A 24,237-nucleotide genomic window follows, 5' to 3' on the forward strand; every position below is an offset into this window, starting at 1 on the left:
CGCAACGTCAGAATTTCCTCTCTCGTGCCTTTACCTTTCCTAAAGCCAATCTGATCGTCACCTAGCGCATCCTCAATTTTGTTTTCCATTCTTCTGTATATTATTCTTGTAAGCAACTTGGATGCATGAGCTGTTAAGCTGATTGTGCGATAATTCTCGCAATTGCCAGCTCTTGCCGTCTTCGGAATTGTGTGGATGAAGCTTTACCGAAAGTCAGATGGTATATCGCCAGACTCATACATTCTACACACCAACGTGTATAGTCGTTTCGTTGCAACTTCCCCCAATGATTTTAAAAATTCTGATGGAATGTTATCTATCCCTTCCGTCTGTTTTTATCTTAAGTTCTCCAACGCTCTTTTAAATTCTGATTCTAATTCTGGATCTCCTATCTCTTCTAAATCTACTCATGTTTCTTATTCTATCACATCAGAGAATATTCCCCCTCACAGAGGCTTTCAATTTATTCTTTCCATCTATCCGCTCTCTCCTCAGCATTTAACAGTGGAATTCCCGTTGCACTCTTAATGTTACCACCCTTGCTTTTTATGTCACCGAAGATTGTATTCACTTTCCTGTATGCTGAGTCTGTCATTCCGACAATCATTTCTTTTTCGATGTCTTTACATTTTTCCTGCAGGCATTTCGTCTTAGCTTCCCTGCACTTCCTATTTATTTCATTCCTCAGTGGCTTGTATTTCTGTATTCCTGAGTTTCCCGTATCATTTTTGTACTTCCTCCTTTCATCGATCAGTTGAGGTATTTCTTCTATTAACCATAGTTTCTTCGCAGTTACCTTCTTTGTACCTATGTTTTCCTTCCCAAGTTCTGTGAAGGCCCTTTTTAGGAATGTCCATTCCTCTTCAAATGTACTGCCTACTGAGCTATTCCTTATTGTTGTATAGCCTTAGAGAACTTCAACTGTATCTCGTCATTCCTTAGTACTTCTGTATCCCACTTCCGCGCGTATTGATTCTTCATGACTAATGTGTTAAACTTCAGCCTACTCTTCATCACTACTATGGGTACGCCTTACAGTCCAGTACCTGATTTCGGAATCTCTGTCTTACCATGATGTAAGCCGGCCGTTGTAGCCGAGCGGTTCTAGGCACTTCAGTCCGGAACCACGCTGCTGCTACGGTCGCAGGCTGAAATCCTGCCTCGGGCATGGATGTGCGTGATGTCCTTAGGTTAGTTAGGTTTAAGTAGTTCTAGGTTCCAGGGAACTGATGACCTCAGACGTTAAGTCCCATAGTGCTCAGAGCCATTTGAACCATTTTGAACCATGATGTAATCTAATTGAAATCTTCCAGTATCATCCCCTCTTGTGATTCTTGATCAGAGTATTCGCTATTACTGGTTGAAACTCGTTACAGAACTCAATTAGTCTTCCTTCTCTCTCATTCCTTGTCCCAAGCCCATATTCTCCTGTAACCTTTTCTTCTACTCCTTCCCCTTCAACTGCATTCCCCCATGACTATTAGATTTTCATTCCCCTTTATATACTGTACTACTCTTTTAATATCATCATACACTCTCTCTGTCTCTTCATCTTCAACTTGCGACGTCGGCCTGTATACCTGAACTATCATTGTCGGTGTTGGTTTGCTGTCGAATCTGATAAGCACAACCCTATCACTGAACTGTCCACGGCAACACACTCTCTGCCCTACCTTTCTATTCCCGATATACCATGTTCTGTTGCTGTTGATATTACCCTATACTCATCTGACCAGAAATCCTTGTCTTCTTTCCACTTCACTTGATTGATCCTTACTATATCTGGACTGAGCCTTTGCGTTTCGCTTTTCAGATTTTCTAGTCTCCCTACCATGTTCAAGCTTCTAACGTTCCACGCCCCGACTCATAAAACGTTATCCTTTCATTGATTATTCAGTCTTTTTCTCATGGTACCCTCCCCCTTGGCAGTCCCCTCCCGGAGATCCGAATAGGGGTCTATTCTGGAATCTTTTGCGAAGTGTATGGACATATTTTGGAAGTGTATGGACATGATATTCTTAGGGAAGACTCTTATGTTGGTAGGACATGCATTGTAAAGTGAGATTAAATGATGGGTTTGTAAGAAAATAGGGAGGGAATTGTATGATGATGGATGTTTGGTTCATAATGTTTGAGCAGTGGAACTTTTGACATATATATAATTCTTGGAACTGGATGTCACATGAATAAGGAAAAATTTTCTACATATACTGTTTGCTCTTCAACAAAATCTTTCTTTCGCTAACCATATGCCTGCTAGTAGTTAGAGTCTGTAGTAGTTAGAATCTTTTTGTTTAGCTTTCTGTAGTTGCTACTTTCTGTAATTGTTGTAGTTTGTGTTATGAATATTTTACGTGAGGTAAGTGTCTTATGAAAAAGAATAGGGTTTGCACTGTTGGGATTCGTGATTGAAATGAGTGTAGGCAATTAACAGAGTTGGAGAAAGTTTCATATCTCTTTAATTTCATATTTTTTGGACTTGTATTATTGTTATGATTTCTTTCAATTCAGGGCCATTCTCTTGTGTTAATTATTGAAAATCATGTTGTCAAGGTATAGCAGTCAGATAGAGTTGGGCTTGTATATTGTGGGTTATAAATGAATAGGTTAAGTTCGAGTTGTCTTTCACAGGGAAATTTCTGTAAATCAGTGTTTAATAAAAATAATTAAATAGGTAGTTTCACAGTGTTTGCTGTGAAGGGTCCGTAGCTGCGAAGAAATACCACGCAAGGGGCAAGTTTCTTGCTCATATTTTGCCGTGGTTAGTGTCTATCAAGAAAGACAAATTGTAAACAGCAAAAGGTAGGTATGTACGTCACATTCAAACACGTAAACATCGTTTGCTTTCCTGTGTCGTGGAACAGAACAGATAACCGCATGTGATGTACGCCCTGGGAAATTGAGTCCGAAACCAGGAAACTCGTGCTTCTACTGCCATTGGTCAGCGATATTGTCAGTTAGGGATAGTCACTGACCAATGGGACAATGTAACGAGGCTTCCCAATCAGATGAATCATGTATCTTTTTACATCACGTCAGCGGCCATATCAGTGTACACCTACTTGACGCAGCGTGACATCTACATTGGAGAACTATATTTTTTCTTAAGTCTGTTAGGTGAATTTTATCAGAAAAGCCTTAAAGGTGGTGGATATAGAAAAGTGTTATTAAAGAACGAGAGTAGGACGGCTTATTGAGGTACATATTCGTACACTGGTGAGTAATGTGCTCACATGTGGTATTGTGTTTTCAGGACTGATAGTACCCAAGCGAATTCAACTATAAGTGCGCACCATGTACTATCTGTGACACTATATCTACGGTAAAAGGAACATCACTAGATTAGAGCTCGCTTAAAATAACTGTCGTTAAAAGAAAGACAGCAAACGGCTACAGTCGTGTTACTACGAGGCATATTAGGAAAGTAAGGTCCGATTAGTCGTGAAATGGAAACCACTGTGAAAATACCATAGAACTCGGCACAGATGTGTTGGGCAGTGTCTTTAGTGTGCCTGTCGAACGCTTCACGTCGCTCTTTTCAGTTCAGAGCGCAAAGCGATTACGTAGAAATGTCTAAAACAACAGTGTCTCTCGCCAGGTATGTGGATCTGGCGAGAGATTTCGCCTGAAGTTATGCATCCCACATAACATAAATGCCATGCGTTTCTTTCTTCATGGCAATTTTCAGCCGCATTCTGCAGTGGCAATGAAGACACTCCTGCAGCGTTTATGATGGGAAGTGTTTGATCATCCACAATACGGCCTTTAATTTGCTCCTTCCGTTGTTTATCTCTGTTCACATGAACCGCTGGCAACGAAGACAACATTTTTGCACAAACAACGAAAGGCAGACCAGCGTAGAGAATTAGCGGAAGGCACAGGCGTCTGCTTTCTATGACGAAGGTACTTGAATGTTTGTACATCACCACGACAAATGTCGAAGTCTGAGTGGCGACTGTTTAGAGAGGTAGCTGGAAGGTGTGGCTAACTGTTTCGAATAAAAGGTTTTTATTTTCACTGTAGTTTTCATTTCGCGACCGATCGGACCTTACTTGCCGAACAGCCCTTGTATAAGATGTTGCAAACTGCGACACTCGATAGAGTGTTCACATGGCGGATCACTCTCGAGATATTTTGAGTTAACATCGACTGATGAAAGGAAAATTAATTTCTCTTCCGCAAGACATATTAAACACCATAATGAGTAATTTCATTCAATATAACTGAAGGACGTATGTTCTAGTACAATGCTCGTTATGAGGAGATCGTTTGATTTCTGCTATGATCCAGCAAATATTTAAGTTGTTATAAATGTGGTGCACATTAAAATCCTAATAGAGAAGTACGCTTGTATGGAGCGAGTACGAGGCATTAACATGAACACTAAACCCATTTAATGTAATTTCTCATACCACATAATTTTTTTGAGTTAGTAAATAAAAATGAAACACGTTTTCCACCACATATTTTACTATACGCCCAAACTAATTTGACTATGGGCGCGTCGGCTCATGGGAGCTTGTTTACAATCGCATCTATCAGCCACCGAGCCGAGTGTCAACTTACTTTGCGTGTGTAGTAATGTGATCCGTAAGCCACAAAAATGCAAGTGGTATTTGACAGATATGCGAGGTGCGGAGATCTTTTTTTCTGGCGATCTGCAATGTGTGCTAGTGAGCCACCTAAACCAAACGTTCCTCCAAGGTGCCAAGTGTACCTGATGAATATCCACACAACATCCCTTCGTTATACGAAAACGCTCATAATGAAACCAAATACGAGAGCGTGCTGAAAACTAATACCTTCGAAATTTTTACATGGAAACTCTTACCGCTTTTTAAATCAAACAAACTTCATTGACATTCTACATCTTTATTCTTCATGTCTACGTATTTATTTCTCACACTGCCGACGAACATATTTCTTCCAACGAGAAACCTGTTTCTTGATATCGTCAGTAAAGAACGTTTCATTTTCTTGATGCAGGTGGAACCTCACCTCTGCTTGCACTGTTTCATCGCTATCAAAATCCTCGAAGATGTTCTTTTAAGTTTTGTAAACAGATGACAATCTATGGGACGAAGTTAAGGTTGTATGACGCATGATCAACGACAATGAACCCAAGAGACCCGACTCTTGAAATGTCGCAGCGCTCGTGTGTAGTCTGGGATTGTCATGCTGAAGGAGAGGACGCTTCATGTGTGGACGAACTCTTCGTTTTTGGCTTTCAGTTTTCTGAGGGGTGTATTTCTCACGTACCGCCACACCCTCTATCGGTAGGAAAGTTGCAACTCGTGTCGGCGAATCCGGTAAGTGGAACCGTGTAGGAGAACATGGGGAAAAGTGGCCAGAGCGGAAAAAGTGGGCATCGCATACTTCATGTTTTTAACAGTGCTCTGTCTGCCGAGAATAGATCAGACTAGTTCAAATGTACACCGTCACGGTTGCCAGTGTGCTTTTTAGAGGAAGCTTGTTCCGTTATTTCTTAGTAAAAAAATTTCTGATTTTCAGTCCTCTGATGTAAGTCATTTGTAGTATTTTTGTTACCTCAGTTATTCGTAAAGTAATAGCTTAGTATAATTTCAATATATAGACAAGGTCTTTTGGCCTACGTACGTAATTCCTTGTATTTTTCGGTCTGATAGTTCCATCTGACATTGTAATTCTGTCGGAGACAGCAAAGGACTTGGAGGAGCAGTTGAACGGAATGGACAGTGTCATGAAAGGAGGGTATAAGATGAACATTAACAAAAGCAGAACGAGGATAATGGAATGTAGTCGAATTAAGTCGGGTGATGCTGAGGGAATTAGATTAGGAAATGAGACACTTAAAGTAGTAAAGGAGTTTTGCTATTTGGGGAGCAAAGTAACTGATGATGGTCGAAGTAGAGAGGATATCAAATGTAGACTGGCAATGACAAGGAAAGCGTTTCTGAAGAAGAGAAATTTGTTTACATCGAGTGTTGATTTAAGTGTCATGAAGTCGTTTCTGAAAGTATTTGTATGGAGCGCAGCCATGTATGGAAATGAAACATGGACGATAACTAGTTTGGACAAGAAGAGAATATAAGCTTTCGAAATGTGGTGCTACAGAAGAATGCTGAAGATTAGATGGGTAGATCACATAACTAATGAGGTGGTACTGAAGAGAATTGGGGAGAAGAGAAATTTGTGGCACAACTTAACTAGAAGAAGGAATCGGTTGATACGACATGTTCTGAGGCATCAAGGGATCACCAGCATTGGAGGGCAGCGTGGAGGGTAAAAATCGTAGAGGGAGACCAAGAGATGAATACACTAAACAGATCCAGAAGGATAGGTACTGGGAGATGAAGAAGCTTGCACAGGATAGAGTAGCATGGAGAGCTGCATCAAACCAGTCTCAGGACTGAAGACCACAACAACAACAGTTGAATCTGTGAGTCATTAATACCGACATGGTGTCCAATCGGGAAAAGTGGCTTCTCTACTAACCGGGAAAAGTGGACGAGTTGCCGACTTTTCCCAGCAGTTCATTCTTGATCTGTTTACTCCAGAAAGAGCCAGTTACTTCCATATATCACGCATAACATTATACTATCATCCATAATTCTATTCCTTTTTGAAGACTGAGAATTAAGTAACTAACGTTATGTAAGCACATCTCTGTTCTGTTATACATGGCCTAATACTAAAATCCGCTTCAAAACGATCTGCTGCAGCCACTTGGTATTATTTCAGAAACGAGGCCATCAAGATGCCTAGAAAATCAGAAAATATGTCCAGAAATCAGAGCTACAAACGTGGGACCCTGAAGCGATGAAAAATGTGATTGACGCGGTAAAGGATGATACAGTGACTTAATATACTGCAGCTAGGGTTGCCAGATGAAATTGACAAAATTACGGAATTACCTGACGGAAAGACCTGCTTAGCTGAAGGTGAACACAACAAAACACTTAAAAATATTAAACATTTTATTGATTATTCATAGTTAATCGTTTCAACTTACGTCAGTGAGTAGAGGACAAGCTTTTAACAAGGTCAACATTCTTAGAACATTACAAGAAATGCAATTTCATCCTGCTTATCGTATTTATAATGTGGATGAAGTAGTTGCAAACTTCAAATTACAACGAATGTGTAATTCTGTTTTTACTATATCGACACTCAGTTTGTTTCTAACGGCAGACCATGAATGATTGTTCCTTTTGATAATGTCTTTATGCTAGGCGTTTTTTTCCCTTTAAAAACCTTTTGCAAGAAAACGAATTTGTGTACGTAGAGGCTTGACTTCGTATTTGTGCCAAAGTTTTTTTTTTCTTTTAGTATACGAATCTCTTCGTGTAAACAGTCTAAATTAGGGATATGAATGGAATTCTAAAAATACCAAACCCCTCATCCTTCGCTGCCGAAGGCTGAACAGAGGGCTGAAATGCCGAACTGTTCGGTATAAAAGCGAACACTTTGGCGTCCCGGACTGCAACAAAGCAACTTCATGCTCCATGTAATAGGCTGAAAAGAAAAGTGCTAGAATGAAACAATGATACAGTGACTGGTAATAACATTATGGGATGCTTACGGAGTGTGTTGAATATGGGATAAGAGCAAGAAACCCTTGATTTCGTTTTAGAAACGGAAAAGCGATTTTATGGATTTACAGTGAACGATGTATGGACATTAACGATCCGATTTGTATCGTGGAAAAAACATTACATCTTTTTAAAAAAACAGTCGCAGATGGCAGGCAAATATAGCACCCTAATTAGGAAGCTTACCTCAGTGAGCAGAGGACAAGCTTTTCACAAGGTCAACATTCTCAAAATATTACAATAAAACCAATTTCATCCTGCTTATCACGTTTATAATGTGGATGAAATGGTTGACAGTTCAGGACAAGAACAGCAAAGTGTGTACAATGAAAGCAAGACGACAAGCCGGCAGTGTTACTCCAGTTAATGGATGGTTGCTGTCCACTTGCGGAGTATGTATGTCGCCTCTCGCCAATTTATCCGGTTACGTTGGGAAAAGTGGACACCATGTAAGGCTTCAGAAAAATACATATAGATCAAACTCAACTTTTTTTGCTTGTAAATATTCAGTGTGGAACGTTATAATATGTAGATTCACGATATGTAAGCGACAGGCTTGTAAAAGTATCCGTGGTTTGTAGAAAATTCGATTTGCATTAGAGTGGCCACTTACCCCACCTTTCCCTAATGTGCATGAACCGATATTGAGCACAGAATAAAATTTCGGAGGCATTAGTTTTGAAACATCCCCCCTGAAAAATTTCACACGACTGTCCTTAACCTGATACACAATATTTTTTTAGCGCAACGCAATCCGACTTTCAAAAATCTCTACAAAAGAATAGCCCTGACCAACATTAAACTATACCTCTCACAAATCACTAAATCACTTACCTCACAATAATCTTCGTTTCTCCCACTACTGCAATACAGCAAGTGCCACTAGTGCCAGCTAAATAAAAGATTCAAACTATGGAAGGCACTAACTACTGATAGGGATAGTCAGCAAATGAAAGATATTAATAGAGAACAAACAATGTATTTACCTTGATATCATCATATATAAATATAGCAGTTCATGACAAATTTCAAAACTCCGCCATCTCTCTCCCCACATCCACCACTGCTGGCGGCTCACCTCCAACTGCGCAACGCTACGTGCTGTTCCCAGCCAGCTGCCTAACACTACAATGGCGAGTATTACAACAATGCAAAGCAGCCACAGACTGCACACAGCACAGCCAGTGATTTTCATACAGAGGTGGCGTTACCAAAAAAAACCTAAACAGCCTACTTACATAGCCCCCATGCTCCCCACAAAACATTTTACAAATTGGTTTGGACAGTGGCCAATACAGATTTGAAAAAAAAATTTTATAATTACAATAACAAAGAAATCAAATGCACACACTTATTGATACAATGTTGGTCAAAAGCTAAAATTTTCTCACAGTCCATAAAGACAGTCCTGATCATTCATCACATTGCAGTGTTTTTCTCAAAGTCTGAGCAGGAAAAGAAAATGCACACGGAAGTAGTGGATTTCCATGCAATCTTGAAGAAGTAGCGTTGTCCTCCCAATGGAAAGACAGTGCTGACTCTCGACATGCAGACAGGTCATGGGCCACAACAGAGCAAACCCACAGCGGAGTCAGTCGACGTTTTGAAGAGTATTGGTGGGTAGGTCATCACAGAGCAGACCCACTGTAGTCCTGGTAGAGATTACGGTATTGGTGGGCCACCAGAGGTGCAGACCCAATGCAGTCCTTGTAGAGATAATGGTACTGATGGACCATCAAAGACGTAGACCCACTGTAGTCCTTGTAGAGATAATGGTACTGGTGGGTCATCAAAGATGCAGACCCACTGTAGTCCTTGAGAGATGGCCAGCAGCCATCTGTTGTGACTATGCAGGTGCACAATCACCATTGAAGAGTCTTGCGGATAATAGAGCAAGTCCATAACCACCACTTGTGCACTCACAAAGTTTTTGAATTGTCCTGAGAACCAGCAATGCTGTTAACCAGTCGCTTGCTGAATTATTAACACACGTGCAAACACTAACAGTCCCTACTTCTCACATATTGTCCATATACTATGACCATTAGAAATGTGTGCAGTGAAATGTAACTTACAAGTTACTTAATTTGATGAACTGCTGTCAATTACAATTTTATAACATAAGAATACACTAACAAGGTACAAAATACATCATTCAAGAAAATAACAATACAGATAACATTTGTAGTACAGGCTTTACAACAGAATAGAAATAAACATATACATCAATGTTACAGGAATTATGAGATAAGTAGATACATAAAAGTTCAGAATAACTTTCGAAACATCAACTTCACACATGAGCATTAAAACAAAACAGAATAAATAATGTCTAAACATCTTTACAAAGAAAATAACATATTATTAATGCAAATTATATTTGAGGATAACAGTATTCCTCATCATAGTGAACAGTATTAGAAAAAAAATTCTATGAAACTACACAGAGACAGGAAGAAAACAAATACGCAAGGGTACACAAACATATGGTGGGAAAACACAAGGAAAGGACAGGGTTTCTTTTACTGCAGTATTTGGCAAACAAAACTTTCTTTACTTCTCGGAGATCTCCCTTCGTTCCTCATTATTTCCAAAAAGTCCTATCAATACCTGATTTCTCTACTCTGTTCATATTTCTTTCAAAATAATTACGGATCATTGTACAATACTCATTTTGGCCCAAAACGTTTTCTTATACCTTCAATGCATTTCTTTCCATTCATCACAACTTGTTACTTATATAGTCTACCCCCTCTTAAGCTAACTTAAATCTACTGAGCTCAGATATATATACCAAGGGACGAGGCAATGCAGCATCACATAAAACAATTAATATAAACAGCAATGAAAAAACGCAGATTTGCGAAGCAAGCAGCATTAAGAAATTAGCAAAGCAATTGTAATATTACAACTAATCTAAGGCAATGTGCAGCAAACAATAAAAATAAATCATTAGTAAAACTGGCTTAACAGAATAATACAAAGTCAAATTCAATAACACTATGCCTGGCAAACAGCAGCAACTTATACCTAAACATGACATAGCTCAAGCAGAAAAAATATTACAGTAAAAATGGCCATGTCTAATACCTATGTCACATCTTAACACTAGAGTGATGCATCACGAGAACTTACACTAGCAGATAAGGTACCAAATCGTAAAGAAATTATTTATGCAATTCCTGTGAAGGGAAATGTCTATTTGTGCTCCCTCATTTTTTTAAAATATATCACAAAACTATTATTTACTGGATCTGTAGACAGAAAATATTTATATTAGTACACCTATAAAATTTTATTTGAACCAATGCTGCAGTGCAGCTAGAAACTAGATATCAAATGAAATAAGCAACTATGTACAAAGCAAAGCATAAAAATATCATTCAGTAGTCATGAGGCATTTCATAAGTTAGTAGAAAAATCTCTCAACTAGAGAGACAGTAGTCATAATCAGGTGTATAGACAGAAAAATATTTCTCGTCATTTCATTAGGCATCCAGTGTAATCACATGTTTTCAAGTTTGACCGTGTCGTTTTTGCGATGCTTTCTACAAAGGAATGTCAGAAGCGCGGTTAATGGCCCCCTTTTTTTTTCTAATGGCTTTTTCTCCAGGCGGCTGGCCCAGGTGGCCGCTCAAGACGCATTACGTCAAGGTCACTTACCTTTCTTACTGAAGTATTTACGACAGCAGTTTCCGCTACAGTGACAGTCTCATATAAAAAATTTCACAGGTCAAGAATTAGCGTTGCAAATCTGTAGAAACAAAATCCTATAAATATAAGTGTCCAAAAAAAATATTCGTCAGCATTGTGATACAGTCACACATTTACACACATTTCATAACTCTTAAAGTACGATTCTTGGTTTCCAACATACTTCTTATTCCTCATATACGGTAGCATCATCTTATTGATCATAAACATATCTCAACAGCATAGTACACATCGATCGGCGTCGTAATAATATCATAACATCTCAGTCAATTCTCAAAATCGTCGTAGCTTCCTCCAATAATTTCAAAACCTAAAAAAAAAATTCTCTGCTCATTTCAATAGTGTCATCTACCTCAAACGTACTTTAAAAATCATGATCCCATACCAAATACATCATTCAAAGCATTCATAATATCACAATGGTTCCGAAAAAATAAGAACATTTCACAAAGTACAGACAAAATACAATTTCATAAGTGTGAAGTTATCCATCTGTGTAATTACATAAACATCTGTCACTGAAGTAGTAAAAAAAATGTTTCTTTCTTCGTTAAATAATCAGATAGCTGTGTAATTTGTGTGTTAGAGAAATATGGTACCGATGTGTAAAGTTGTATAAGCAAATACCATATTAGCTACGGTTCCTTGTGGTTGCCACACACATGGTACACAAAGTAAGCGTGTACCCCCCTGAGGATTAATGTAATTATACCCTCAGGTGTTACAGATTACAGCAATGGAATGAAATGTATCACGGAAAACCCTTGTATGATTGCACTTCAAATATCTTAAAAAAAATGTTTTAAGTGCGAAATTAATCACTCAAATACGTGTACTGTAGCGCTAAACTGTGCGTCATGTTGTAAGATAATCTCTGTGGAAGTCTCGTATTTATCGTCCTCCGAAAGCTAAGTTCTGCAGAAGTCAATGTACTTACCTCATGATAAACAAAAGTGAAATGCTTTGTGTGTAGATATCGTAGTTATTACGCTTATTGTTGTGATGAAGAAAGTACTGTACTGTAACGTATTGTTGTACCACGAAAAAGGCTGTCTCATTGTTGCTATACCACAAAAGATACTGTTAAAACATGTTTTACTTTCCAAAATAATGCAGAGAAACTGTGCAGATATAAAACAGAAACACCGCAAAAGCAACATTGCAAATTGTCACTCATTAGTAGCGTCGTGATAAAACCGTGTAGTTGTCACATAAACTAACCACTGTGTCGACTGGTATCTCACAGAAAGTACTTTAAATCCAGAATGTATTTTCAAGTAAACCAAAATGTTGCATATTAACAGTTTCTAAGTCTGATAAAGCATACTAGAAATGCGAAGTGAAACGTTTTATGGCAAAGACAAAGTTAAAAAGCAGATTATCTTTCAATAAACGGTTTTACATGTGAAATGTGGTGTAAACCTTTACTCTTCCTAGTACGCAGAGTTTCAACTTCAACGCAATTATCATGTTGTATACATCGGTAAAGAATGCTAAAATTTTTCTCAAGGCTAGCGTCTTATGTTATTTTTCTCGGAGCCAGCGGGCGCACGCGGCTGCCTGCTGTGCGAGTCATTGTCTGTCTCTTTGTTGGCGCGCACCGTTATTGGGATTAGGAGACCTAACTTCTACAAATTCGCCTTGCCGAGAGCTCCCAGCTCTGTTAGAATCCTGCCAGTTCTGATGAAATTCAGGTCTGTCGTTATGTCGGTAGTTTACATAGTTTCTTTCTTGTCGGTCATGTGGTGGAGAATTTCTTCCTGAATCGTACCTGCGCTCTGAACTGTTGCGTCTGAAGTTATTCTGTCTCCCTTGATAATAATAGTTCTGGTTACCATATTGTCTGTTTCTATGATTGTCTCTGTCATATTCATTACTACGGAAATGCGAACTTTCTCTGTAACTATTACTCTGCCAGTGGTTGTCATACAGGTGGTGTCTGTTTTGGTCACGATTTGCGTTGCAAGAATAGCCTTGACGTGTCCAGTTAATATTTCTTTCATCGCGGAATTGTGGCGGATGTGACCTGTAATTGTTATGTTCCTGTTTCTGCGTTCCGCGATTGTCAGTGTCAATTTCCAATTCTTGTAACAGACCCTGAAAAGCTTCAATGTCGTCTTTGCAACGTCCTGCCAAAATAATATGTCGTAAACGTTCAGGCAATTTGATTAAGCAAATGCGGATGAGCTCCGAGGGGCCGTATGGGTTTGAAAGATACTGATTCTTACGCAACATGTCTTCAAAATATTTGACAAGACTGGAAAATTCAGATTGTTCGAAACGCTTCATCATCATGATGCTATGCTTCACTCGGTCCTGTGCAGCCCGAGACCAATATGCTGAGAGGAAGGCATGACAAAACTCTCCCTCGCTGTGACAATCGTGAATGACCGATCGCACTCCTACAGCTGGTCCACTCTCCAAGCAGCCACACACAAATTCCAACCTGTGCTGCAATGACCAGTTGGGAGGAAAACAATGAGAGAACTGATGGAGCCATGCTTGTGGATGAATGTCGTTGCCAGAATTCTTAAATGTTTTGAATTTACGTGTAGTAATGAACAGCTTATAGTCAAAATCATCATGTCGGCGAGTCGCATATCGGTCATTGTTAGGTCGTGTCGGCCGTTCCATCTCAAAATTCGGTGCACATTGCCAATTTCTTTCATAACTTCCGAAATGCCCTGTGTTATTATTTTGCGTCATTTCCGTATTTCTAAGTCCCTCTTCCCGTACTGGAGCGCGAGTGTCCTCTGAAATATGTAATTCTTGTATTACTTGTGCCAAATGATCTTGTACTTTCCGGATTTCTCTTTTGTACTGTGTATTGATTTGATTTTGATTTTGTTTGAATTTTCTAATTTGTTCATACTCTTCTGTGTCAGTGAAGGCTACAGGTCTTGTGTCATTCAGATCATCATCTACCTTTGTAGATAAGTTAGTGACCTGATCCGAAAGTTCGGCTACTTTCTCCGATAATGAACTAATTTCCTCCATGTGTCTTTCTGAACCAATTTTCAGAGTATCTACTGTGTCCTTTAAGTTTTCCTGAGTTTTTGCAAGTTGCGTAACCGAATCGGTAGATGCAACTGAGTCAATTTTAGCTTGCAGGGTCTCATGATTTTCATGAACAATAATTTGCAGTTCTTTTATGGCTGCTTCGTGATTCTGTAATGCATTTTCATGCCGCGAAAAAATAGGTTGAAAATGCTCACAAATTTGTGTTTTTACGTCGTTACAGACTTTTTGACATTTCGATTCGATTTTATGTAACTCAGTAGTCAAATCTTCACGTGTTTGTTCAAGCGTGGTGTGAAGATTTTGTTCCATTGCGTCTAACTGTTGCTGTGTTTGTCTCTGGTGTTGTTCCATTGTGTCTAACTTTTGAAGCTTTTCCTGAGTTTGTCCCATTTGTTGTATTAATTGTAATAACAATGCATTGGTGTCTGAAATATGTTCCTCAGTGCTTTTCGGCAGTGAATTTGCACCGGCAACATTCACATTTTGACAAGCGGAAAATGTGTGTTGACTCATTTGAGAAAACGGTGAGAACCCAACACCTGAGTCTACAGTATTTGCGAGATCGTGTCGTGTCATTTCGGCTTCCTGAGGCGAGCTATTGCCGACCGATCGATCGATAATGCTTCCCTCTTCACTAATTGTTTCACTGTCTACACCATTGTTTGCCGCCCGCTCCATTTCCCTATGCACAATTACCAAATTACTACTTTGAACATTAGTTAATTCATTACTCTGCGGCGCTAACACACTGCTTTCGTCTTCACTGTCATTTCTCAATTTAGTTTGGAGCCTAGTATTACGTTTTCACACGCGATTATTGTCACAGTATTTCACACGACAACACAGAAAAGCACATTTTGAAGAGCAAAAATAAGAAAACACATTAACATAACACTGAAAATAATATCTAGTTAATTGCAGCTGCGAAATACTTGGTGCAAATCCACATGCGTGCCACACCTGTTTTACTGTACAACAATGAAAGACTGCAACTACAATGGAGATTCTCTCTACAATTACGCGCTAGCAATAAACAAAATCTACACTAATTACACAAACTACAAGAAAAAATCAGAAGATTCCAGTGAGGTATCCTGGCAGGGTCGCCATATGAAACATCCCCCCCTGAAAAATTTCACACGACTGTCCTTAACCTGATACACAATATTTTTTTAGCGCAACGCAATCCGACTTTCAAAAATCTCTGTATGAAAATCACTGGCTGTGCTGTGTGCAGTCTGTGGCTGCTTTGCATTGTTGTAATACTCGCCATTGTAGTGTTAGGCAGCTGGCTGGGAACAGCGCGTAGCGTTGCGCAGTTGGAGGTGAGCCGCCAGCAGTGGTGGATGTGGGGAGAGAGATGGCGGAGTTTTGAAATTTGTCATGAACTGCTATATTTATATATGATGATATCAAGGTAAATACATTGTTTGTTCTCTATTAATATCTTTCATTTGCTGACTATCCCTATCAGTAGTTAGTGCCTTCCATAGTTTGAATCTATTATTTAGCTGGCACTAGTGGCGCTTGCTGTATTGCAGTAGTGGGAGAAACGAAGATTATTGTGAGGTAAGTGATTTAGTGATTTGTGAGAGGTATAGTTTAATGTTGGTCAGGGCTATTCTTTTGTAGAGATTTTTGAAAGTCGGATTGCGTTGCGCTAAAAAAATATTGTGTATCAGGTTAAGGACAGTCGTGTGAAATTTTTCAAAGGGGATGTTTCATATGTCGACCCTTAGCCTTCACTACGCTCTCGTGATACGTAAGTGCTTTACAGGGCAAAATTTTGCATTCAGGATATCATTGTAGCGTTCAGTTGCTGGATGTAATATTACATGCGAGGGAAAATTCGTATTTCCAAGAGTTACGTGCTGTATTGTGGTTCTTGTTCATTTATGAGGTGTCTGTTCCCGCGAAAAACATTTTTCACGTTAAGAATGATGTCCGCCTTCCCTGAAGTATGGACGTTGCCGTTCACGGGGTGGCTTGCCTGCCCCAGCGAGACATATGGCCATACTGCAGGTGCAGTCACAACGGAGGGGTATCTGTTGAGAGGTCAAATAAAATATAGATAGCCACGAAACCAGCAACCATCACAGTAGTACAAATTTATACTGCATCTACCTCCGCAGATCGTAAAGAGATTGAAGAAATATATAATGACGTAAAAGAAATTATTCAGCTAGTTAAGGGAGACAAACATTTAATTGTGACTGGGGACTGAAATTCGAAAGTAGGAAAAGGGAGAGAAAAATAATCATAAGCGGATGGGGCTGGGGAAAGGAATAAAAGAGGAAGCCGCCTGGTAGAATTTTGCCCACAGCGTAATTTCATCATAGCTAACACCGGATTTAAAAATCATAAAAGATGGTTGTACACGTGAAAGAGACTTGGAGACAACGGAAGGGTTCAGACTGCTTACACACACATCAAAAAAAGTTTTGCATCTCCTCGGTTCCGAGAGTTCCGGAACCTGTACAGAAAATAGGAATAGAGATCAACATATACATCATTTCTGCCCTTTTTATTGCTTATGAAAACCACGCATTGCATTTTGTACTACCATCAAGCGAGACCTTCAGAGGTGGTGGTCCAGATTGCTGTACACACCGGAACCTCTAATACCCAGTAGCACGCCTGTATTCGTCGTGGCATACTATCCACAAATTCATCAAGGCACGGTAGGTCCAGATTCTCAACGGCGATTCGGCGCAGATCCCTCAGAGTGGTTGGTGGGTGACATCCTCCATAAACAAGGGAGGGTATTTCGAAGAAAATGAGTGTTTTGACAGATCTGTGTGCACCGTTGTAACGTACATTCCAAACAATAGAACGTCGTCCATCAATAGCCCTTTTCAAACTGTCGCAGGCATGTCGCATAGAGTTCATGTCTGGCCACTCTAGTCGAGAGATTTCGCTACCCTGAAGGAAGTCAGTCACAAGATGTGCACGATGGGGGCGCGAATCGTCGTCCATGAAGACGAATGCCTCGCCAATATGATGCCGATATGATAGCACTATAGGTCGGAAGGTGGCATTGACGTGTCGTACAGCCGTTACGGTGCCTTCCATGACCACCAGCGCCATACGTCGGCCCCACATCTGTACCGCGCTGCATGGTGTCCTGGTTGCAAAGATGGACCTCGCCATGGACATCGGGAATAAAGTTGCGCACCATGCAGCCTATTGTGCACAGTTTAATTCGCAACACGACGTCCTATGTCTGTACGAAAAGCATTATCCAACATGTTGGCGTTGCTGTCAGGGTTCCTCCGAGCCATAATCCTTAGGTAGTGGTCATCCACTGCAGTAGTGGCCCTTGGGTGGCTTGAGCGAAGCATGTCATGACATTCCCTGTCTCTCTGTATCCTCTCCATGTCCGAACAACATCGCTTTGGTTCACTCCGAGACGCCTGGACACTTCCCTTGTTGAGAGCCCTTCCTGGAACGAAGTAACAATGCGGACGCGATCGAACCGCGGTATTGACCGTCTAGGCATGGTTGAACTACAGACAACACGAGCCGTGTAACTCCTCCCTAGTGAAATGATTGGAACTGATCGGCTGTACGACCCCCTCCGTCTAATAGGCGCTGCTCACGCAGGGTTGTTAACATCTTTGGGCGGGTTTAGTGACAACTCTGAACAATCAAAGGAACTGTGTCTGTGATACAATATCCACAGTCAATGTATATCTTCAGGAGTTCTGGGAACCGGGGTGATGCAATTATTTTTTTAATGTGTGTATAATAGACTCTGAACCAGATTTTAAATCGTGTGAGATTTCCATGGGCAGATATGGTCCCTGACCACACGTTATTGGTTATGAACTGGGAAAGCAATCAATAGAAGACAAAGGGGTAGCTTTGAGGGATTTAATAGCAAAGACAGCAGACGACCAAACAGGTAAAAAGACGAGGCCTAGTAAAAATCGCTGGATACCACACGAATGTAATTTATAACAGGAGAAAATATAAAAATGCAGCAAAGAAAGCAGGCGAAAGGGAATATAAACGTTTAAATATGAGATGGACACGAAGTGCAAAACTGCTAAGCAGGAATGGCTAGAGGACAAATATAAAGGTTTAGAAGCGTATTTCGCCACGGGAAAGATAGATCCCACCTACAGGGGAGAAAAGAGAACCAATTGTATGAATATCAAGAGCTTAGATGGAAAACCAGTCCTAAGTAAAGGAGGGAAAGCTGAAAGATGGAAGGAGTATATAGAGGAAGATGAAGGCAACATACAGAAACGGAAGAGGACGTAGATGAAGATGAGATGGAAAATATTATACTAAGAGAAGAATTTGGCAGAGTACTGAACGACCTAAATAGAAACAAGGTCCCTAGAGTAGATGACATTCCGTCATATCTACTGATAGCCTTGCGAGAGCCAGTCATGACAAAACCCTTCCATCTGGTGTGCAACATGTGTGAGAGAGGCGAAACACCCTCAGACTTCAAAAATAATGTAATAATTCCAATTCCAAAGAAAGCAGGTGCTGCCGAGTGGGAATATTACCGAACTATCAGTTTAATAAGTCACGGGTGAAAAATACTAACAAGAATTCTTTACAGAAGAATGAAAAATCTGGTAGAAGCCGACCTTGGGAAGATTAGTATGGATTTCGGAGAAATGTAAGAGCAACACGTGAGGCAATACTAGTTTACCACTTATCCTAGAAGATAGGTTAAGGAAAGGCAAACCTACGTTTATAGCATTTGAAGACTTAGAGAAAGCTTTTGACAATGTAGACCGGAATACTCTCTTTGAAATCCAGAAGGTAGCAGGAGCAAAATACAGGGAGCGGCAGGCTATTTATAACTTGTACAGAAATCAGGTAGCAGTTATAAGAGTCGAGGGACACGAAAGGGAAGCAGTGGTTGAAAAAGGAGTGAGGGAGGGCTGTAGCCTACCCCCGATGTTATTCAATCTGTACGTTAAGCAAGCAGTAAAGGAAATCAAAGAAAAATTTGGAGTAGGAGTTAAAGGTTCAGAGAGAAGAAATAAAATAATTTAGGTTTGCCGATGAAGTGGTCATTCTGTCAGAGGTAGCAAATAACGTGGAAGCGCAGATGAAGGGAATGGATAGTGTCTTAAAAGGAGTATATAAGGTGACCTTCAACAAAAACAAAACAAGGATATGGAATGTAGTCTAACAACATGAAATGGTGCTAAGGGAATTAGATTAGGACACTTAAAATAATAGATAAGTTTTGTTAACTGGGCAGCAGAATAACTGATGGCGGCCGAAGCAGAGAGTATACAAAATGTAGAATGGCAATGGCAAGAAAAGCGTTTCTGCAGAAAAGACATCTGTGAACAAGAATAGAGATTTAAGTGTTAGGAAGTCTTTTCTGAAAGTATTTTTCTGGAGTGTAGTCATGTATTGAAGTGGAAACACGGATGATAAACAGTTTAGGCAAGATGAAAATAAAAGGTTTTGAAATGTGAAGCTACGGAAGAATGCTGAAGATTACGTGGGTAGATCCCGTAACTTGGCTCAAATGGCTCTGAGCACTATGGGACTCAACTGCTGTGGTCATCAGTCCCCTAGAACTCAGAACTACTTAAACCTAACTAACCTAAGGACATCACACACATCCATGCCCGAGGCAGGATTCGAACCTGCGACCGTAGCAGTCGCGCGGTTCCGGACTGCGCGCCTAGAACCGCGAGACCACCGCGGCCGGCGATCCCGTAACTGATGAAAAGAATTGCGAAGAAAAGAAATTTGTGGCACAGTCTGGCTAGAAGAAGGAATCAGTTGATAGGACACATTCTGAGGCGTAAAGGGGATGCGGGAAGGGGGGGGGGGGCGGACGGGGTGGCCGAGCGGTTCTAGGCGCTACAGTCTGGAACCGCGCGACCGCTGCGGTCGCAGGTTCGAATCCTGCCTCAGGCATGGATGTGTGTGATGCCCTTAGGTTACTTAGGTTTACGAATTCTAAATTCTAGGGGACTGATGACCTTAGTAGTTACGTCCCATAGCGCTCAGAGCCATCTGATGCGGGGGGAGGGAGGGGGTTAAAATTGTAGAGGGGCATCAAGAGATGAATACAGCAAGCAGATGAAGAGACTTGCACAGCATAGAGTAGCATGAAAACCATAAGAACAACAACACAAGGATGATGTGAAAGCAACTGACTACCGTACACGATAAATGTTACACTTTATGTTTACCGTCAAACAACAACAAAACAGCACAGTTGTGATCTTTCACATCTACATTTTTAGCTCTCGACATATAAAACCGTTTAGCATACAAAAAACTCGTCTCATTTCAACTGTTGATCGTATCTTGCAGTAAGTTTAATCTTTATTTCTGTACGGCAATTACTCTGATACGGTGGAGGACTTTGAGGCGCCCGTCTATCTCATCAACACATCTTTAACAGATGTTATCCATAAGGCGTGGAAAAATCAGTTGATTAACACAGCTAGCCATAGTGCTACTTCATTGAAACCAGTCGAGGGTACTTAATAACTTCCGTTGCTCTCCATGCCGCACTCGGCTTAACGTGACCACAGATGTTTCGTAGCTGTCAGCTAGTGTACGGCAGAATTCTATCGCTCTTTTGACGGGAACGGAGACAGCATGGAACTCCGCGGCACCAGCCTTGTGACCGTCCTACTTCTTCATCTCGTTGCCTATGCCAAGGTAAGAACATCTCAGATAAGGAGGTTAAAGAAAAACTACGAAAACGTTTTAACGCTGCAGTAGAATTTCATAACATTTTCAAAGTACAACAGTATATCAATATAAATCGTCGTCAACTTTGTCTCTCTGTCAGAATTTACACACAATTTGCGCTCGGCCTATATATATCTTCCAGTTGTTGCCGTTTTTTTTAAAGGTCTACCGATGTTTCTTCTGTCCGTTGGTTTATATGATTGTACTTATTTCGAGCATCTTCAATTATACTTTCTTTGTTGAAGCATTTATTATTTCCTCAAAATCTCTGTGAGTTTGTCATCTATGCCTAATATTTATAGATATGAATGTATGATTCGTTTCGAATCTGGTACCTTAATGTAACTTCTCTGACCTTTCTCAGAAATTTCACGTGTGAAATTTGAATTCATCTTCAGTCTTGTTCCATTACTAACCAATTTTCACTGCCGTACTGAAGAATTTTAACTTTCCATCTAGCGTATTTTGTTTTTGTAGTGTTATTTTTATTGTTCAGTGAATGTACTGATTTCGGTAAATATATCTTGTTCCCTCCAGATACTGAAAGTCGGACGACTTACAAAAACTGATTAAAAAAGTAAACATTATCACATGCTAAAAATTCTTTATGAATACACACTGGAAGCCACATAGTGGAAATCACACAGTGCGAAAGCTATGGCTCATTGAGTATCGCCTCTTTCGGTTTGATAATGACACTGAACAATGGCAGGAATTTTGAAGATAAGCATGTTGTCATATTGCTTCAGGAAGTCCTTTCCACAGTATTTACTCTTAATGTTTTACATTTACATCTGCATCTTAATGACTATTCTGCAACTCACACCTAAGTACATGGCAGAGCGTTCTTCGTACTACCGTCAGACTATTTCTCTACCGTTCCACTCTGATATCCCTTATTTTATTGTAATGATCATGTCTCCCTATGTGGAGTGGTGACAATAAAATATTGTCATATTCAGAGAAAGAAAGTTAGTGACTGAAATTTCATGAAAATATCTTGTTGCAACAAAAAACGCCTTCGTTTTAATAACTGCCATCCCAGTTTACTTATGTCCTTGACAGTGTCCCTCCTGTTTGGCGATAATACAAAACGAGCTGCCCTTCTTTGTACTTTTTCGATGTTCCCCGTCACTTCTATCCGCCAAGGTCCCATAAACCACAAAAATACCCCACCAGAGGACGAAGAAGCGTAGAGTAGGCTTGTTGCATCTTCAATAGCGTTTTGCCAATAAAGTGTGTTCTTTGGCTTGTCTTACACAACATTACCTATGTGATCGTTCCAACGTATGTTGTTCGTAATTGTAATTCCTAAGCATTTAGTAGGATTTCCAACCTTAAGTTTGTGTGAGTTGTCATGTAAAGGAAATTTAACGGATTTCTTTTTGTACTCGTATAGATGTCTTCGAGCTTCTGCCTAATGAGAGACAGTTGCCACTTTTCACACCATACAGATATCACGTCTAAGTCATTCTCCAATTGATTTTGATCTTCTGATGACTTTACTTGACGGTAAATGACAAGCATCGTATCCAAGCAATCTAAGCGGACTGCTGAGATTATTTCCTAAATTGTTTATGTAGATTATCCTTTTTTGCCCGTTTTTCTTCGTATTGTCAAGAAACAGTCAACTCCGATATGATTATTTCGGTCATAGTTTTTCCCACAGGTCTCCTTCATCTTTGTACTTAATGTGTAATGTAGGATTTATGCTGCTTGTTGTTTGATGTTCTTTGCATTTAATTTATTCTTCTGCCCTTGGTTTCCTACTAGCACGCCCATAGGTCATTGCTGACGATTTATTAGTACATTATTACAGTTCTTTGCGTTTGTTTAATATCTTTCTTCCTTCAGGTGTAACAGTCTGATACATACGCAACTAATATAAAGTGCTCAAATGGCTCTGTAAAAATACCGTCTACTCCACAATCACTCGAGATGCTATGTCAATAGCGGCACTGAGAACCCGCTGCTAACCTGTATTACGCTGAAGTGATGTTCGCTGTGGAACGCTTCACTCGTGACATCTTTCCGCAGGCCCAGGACGTGCAGGTCACCGTGCAGCAGGGTACGCTGCTGGGCACCGTCGTCCAGAGCGTCTACAACACGACCTACACCGCCTTCCGTGGGATACCGTACGCCGAGCCGCCAGTCGGGGAGCTGCGCTTCGCGGTGAGTCTGGTGCCATGGCCCACTTCTCAGCTGAAGCTGTTCCGTAGCTACAGCAATCTTTTAATTGCTACACCATAATCTGCAAAACCGCTATGAGTTAAATGGCACAGAGTACTTGCAAGTGTATCTACCTCTGTGTGATACCTATTTGTGAGACCTTATACGACACTGCTCAAGTTTCTCCTGTCAGTTAACAGTTGACAAGTAGCAGCCTTTCTGTTAGGCCTTTAACTGTGAAAAAGTATATACGAGGGTCACTCCAAAAGAAGTGCACACTATTTTTGTAAAAAAACAGTTACAGTTTTCATTCTGCATGTGTGAAAGTTTTACAGTGTGTAGATACATCTTTCCCGCTTGCTTCCAAACTTAGTTCAATCTGTTCCCGTGAGTGGCGCCGTCACATCATGTCTTCAAGATGGCTGCTACACTTGACGTTCGTCAGAAGCAACATGCTGTCATAGAATTCCTGTGCTATGAAAACGAGACAGTGAGAAACATCCACAAGAGGTTGAAAAAGGTGTATGGAGATGATGCTGTCGATCGCAGTACAGTTAGTCGGTGGGCAAGCAGGTTACGTGATGAAAGCGGGCAAGGCAATATTGAGGATTGTCCTCGCAGCGGCAGGCCTCGTATTGCACACACTCCAGACAATGTGCAGAGTGTTAACGAATTTGTGACTGCTGACAGACGCATCACAGTAAACGAATTGTCACGTTACGTTGGGACAGGGGAAGGAAGTGTCTGCTGAATACTGTAAGTGTTGGCGTTAAAAAAGGTTTGTGCCAGGTGGTTTCCCAGGATGTTGACAGTGAGTCACAAATGAACTAGAAAAACGGTATGCAGCGAACTTTTGGAACAGTACGAGAATGGTGGAGATGTTCTTGGAAGAATTGTGACAGGTGATGAGACATGGCTCCATCATTTTTCACCAGAGACGAAGAGGCAATCAGTGGAGTGCCATCATGCAGATTCACCCAAGAAAAAAAAATTCAAAACCACACCTTCTGCTGGAAAAGTTATGGCTACGGTGTTTTTCGATTCCGAAGGACTCTTGCTTGTGGACATC

The 24,237-nt window shown here is 40.5% G+C and overlaps 1 protein-coding gene across 2 annotated transcripts in view; it reads left to right on the top strand.

Annotated features, from left to right (window-relative positions):
* Positions 1 to 24,237, top strand: part of LOC126251800 (juvenile hormone esterase-like) — a 362,809-nt gene that overhangs the window by 153,865 nt on the left and 184,707 nt on the right. The window contains exon 1 of one of the 2 annotated variants that reach the window (XM_049952439.1): positions 20,847 to 20,966. The exons of the other annotated variant lie outside the window; for it this stretch is intronic. Within the exon in view, the coding sequence (XP_049808396.1) occupies positions 20,904 to 20,966 (63 nt within the window). The 5' untranslated portion in view covers positions 20,847 to 20,903. Of the gene's footprint in view, positions 1 to 20,846; positions 20,967 to 24,237 lie in introns of those variants that run through there. 2 annotated transcript variants of the gene reach the window in all.

Source organism: Schistocerca nitens, chromosome 4 (assembly GCF_023898315.1).
Source record: "Schistocerca nitens isolate TAMUIC-IGC-003100 chromosome 4, iqSchNite1.1, whole genome shotgun sequence".
NCBI classification, from domain to species: Eukaryota; Metazoa; Arthropoda; class Insecta; order Orthoptera; family Acrididae; genus Schistocerca; species Schistocerca nitens.